Below are 2,224 nucleotides of genomic sequence, written 5' to 3'. Positions count from 1 at the left end.
GCTACCAGAGCTCCCTAGCTTCTAATACGAGAAGAGAAAAATTCATAGTGCTGAAGCATTAAGTCTATTATGTTATTTTAGGAATTAAAGGCCATTTCCTGATTTGCTATATAGTCCATTTCCACTGAATTCTATTTTAGTGACAGCTACCTGTTAAAAAGTTCCAGGAGAAGAGGGCTTCACTTACCACAAGCTATATAGTCTCCATTAGAAGCCAAGCCTACAAAGTTTTTTTCATTGATATGACCCTTGAAGGAACGTAAGCAGTATGGTTTCCCTACATTCCACAGCTTTAGCTGGCTGTCTGTTGATCTGGGATAAAAACAGAGTTGAAATGCATTTAAGATTTCTTGGCATGAAATTTATCACTAATAATTAAAGGCAATCCAGTTTAGTGTCTATGAATACAGATTGTGGAGCAAGTTAATGTCTAGTGCTATTACTTTGCTTGTGACCTTGGGCAAGTTATGAAACTCATGAGCCTCAGTTTCTTCATCAATTAAATGTGAAAACTGATTCCTATCTTACAGGACTAAATAAAACCTGTAATATTCTGTGAAGATAAAATAAATTTATTCATTTTAAAATACTTTCAGTCATCCTACTGTAGTGAGTAGCAACTGGTTTCTTAAAAGCTTGCAAGTGGCTCTAGAAGCAACAATTAATATCCCCTTGTCTGGAACAAAGATGACTGAAGAAAATCAAAGGCACATGGAAACAATTAGCCCAAGGGACTAGTGGACCCTGTGAACCTCTGCCTATATGACCATGAGATAAGAACTAGACGGTGTCTGGCTATCAGTGTCAACCTCAACCACTTGGAAAGGGCTCAGTGCAGGAGTTCTTGGATTGAGTGGGAGAACAATGTCGACCAAACTCAAAATCATATAAAAGACCAGACTTACTGGTCTGATAGAGCCTGGTGAAACCCCCGAGACCATGACCCCTAGCTAGCTTTTAGGCTTGGAATTGAACTCACTCCCATGGCTTCCAGCCAAATAACATACAGCTGATAGGATGAACATTTACAGCAGGTAGATACACTCCTTAGAATGATCAATCATGGGAGAACAGAAGGGTGGTACTTGTATAGGGAGAGAGCTCAGGGCAGGAATGCACAGGAAAGGTCAGAGGGAAGAGGTAACTACATGATGGAAGTGGGAAGAGAGTTGTTACATTGTGGGGACTGCAGTCAATGTCAGGAAATGAAATGTGTATTAACTCCCTGTATGGAAAGTCAAATTGCTCTGTAAACTTGCACCCAAATCACAATAAAAATTAAAACATAATTAAAATAAAATGCTTTCAGGAGTGCCTTGCTTAATAAATGGTAGCTATCATTATCAACCATTCTACTATCAGCAACCAATGAATAACCTCTACTGGGAATTTTGCTAAATTTCAGTGATATGCTTGTTTCACTTAATTTGTTTTATAACTGTTGAATTGTATTGCTATACTGACTATAAACTATTTCACAGTTTAGTCAGCCAGCCATTCAGGGGTTGTTGTTGTTATGCTGTTATGTGCCATCGAGTCAGACCCGACTCACAGCGACCCCTCCTTGGGCTTCCAAGGCAGTATCACTACGAAGTAGATTGCCCCATCTTCCTTCCAAGGAGTGGCTGGTGAGTTTGAACCGCCAGCCTTCTGGTTAGACCCTATAAATGTTTGAAAGAATACATAAATGTAATCATTTGGTGGGGGGGGGGGGAAGAAAAGCTGGTAATCCCATCATAAAATATAGTCTTAGGACTGAATAAAAGGCCAGATTTTGTTACAAAAACTGGATCAGCCTAAACTTACTATTTTTAAAATTGCTTTTCCTTCTTTTCAATAATTTGTTCACATTTTTTATGAGGAATGCATATATTCCTATAGCTTTTACTTCTAAAATAATATGGTGAAAGTTTACACAGCAGTTTAAGTCTCCAGTCAACAATTTTATACAAGTTGTTTAGTGAGCTCCATTTCAGAGATGAAGAAATTGAGGTTAAGAAAGTTAAGGACAATTTCAAAGGTACCATAATTATTAAACAGTGGAGCCAAGATTTAAACCATCTGACTTCAGAGGCCAAACTCAAAACTCTTAGAATACTTCTCTATTGCTTGCCATCATTTACTCAACATAACATCTAAGACATTTATGCTGTTTTCATTTTATTTTTGGCTCAACAATGTTTCAAGTATCTTTTTATGTCTATATTAAAAATATATTTTAATA

General features: G+C 37.4%; 1 protein-coding gene across 1 annotated transcript in view; it reads right to left on the bottom strand.

Moving 5' to 3' along the window:
- Positions 1 to 2,224, bottom strand: part of COP1 (COP1 E3 ubiquitin ligase) — a 377,440-nt gene that overhangs the window by 71,421 nt on the left and 303,795 nt on the right. Inside the window, exon 17 of the mRNA XM_007947084.2 lies at positions 188 to 312. Coding sequence (XP_007945275.2) covers positions 188 to 312 — 125 coding nt within the window. The remainder of the gene's footprint in view (positions 1 to 187; positions 313 to 2,224) is intronic.

This window comes from Orycteropus afer, unplaced genomic scaffold (genome assembly GCF_000298275.1).
Source record: "Orycteropus afer afer isolate SDZICR_OR568_19922 unplaced genomic scaffold, OryAfe1.0 scaffold00175, whole genome shotgun sequence".
NCBI lineage: Eukaryota > Metazoa > Chordata > Mammalia > Tubulidentata > Orycteropodidae > Orycteropus > Orycteropus afer.
Note: the sequence above shows the minus strand (reverse complement) of the source record. Positions and strands in the feature narration are given on the sequence as shown.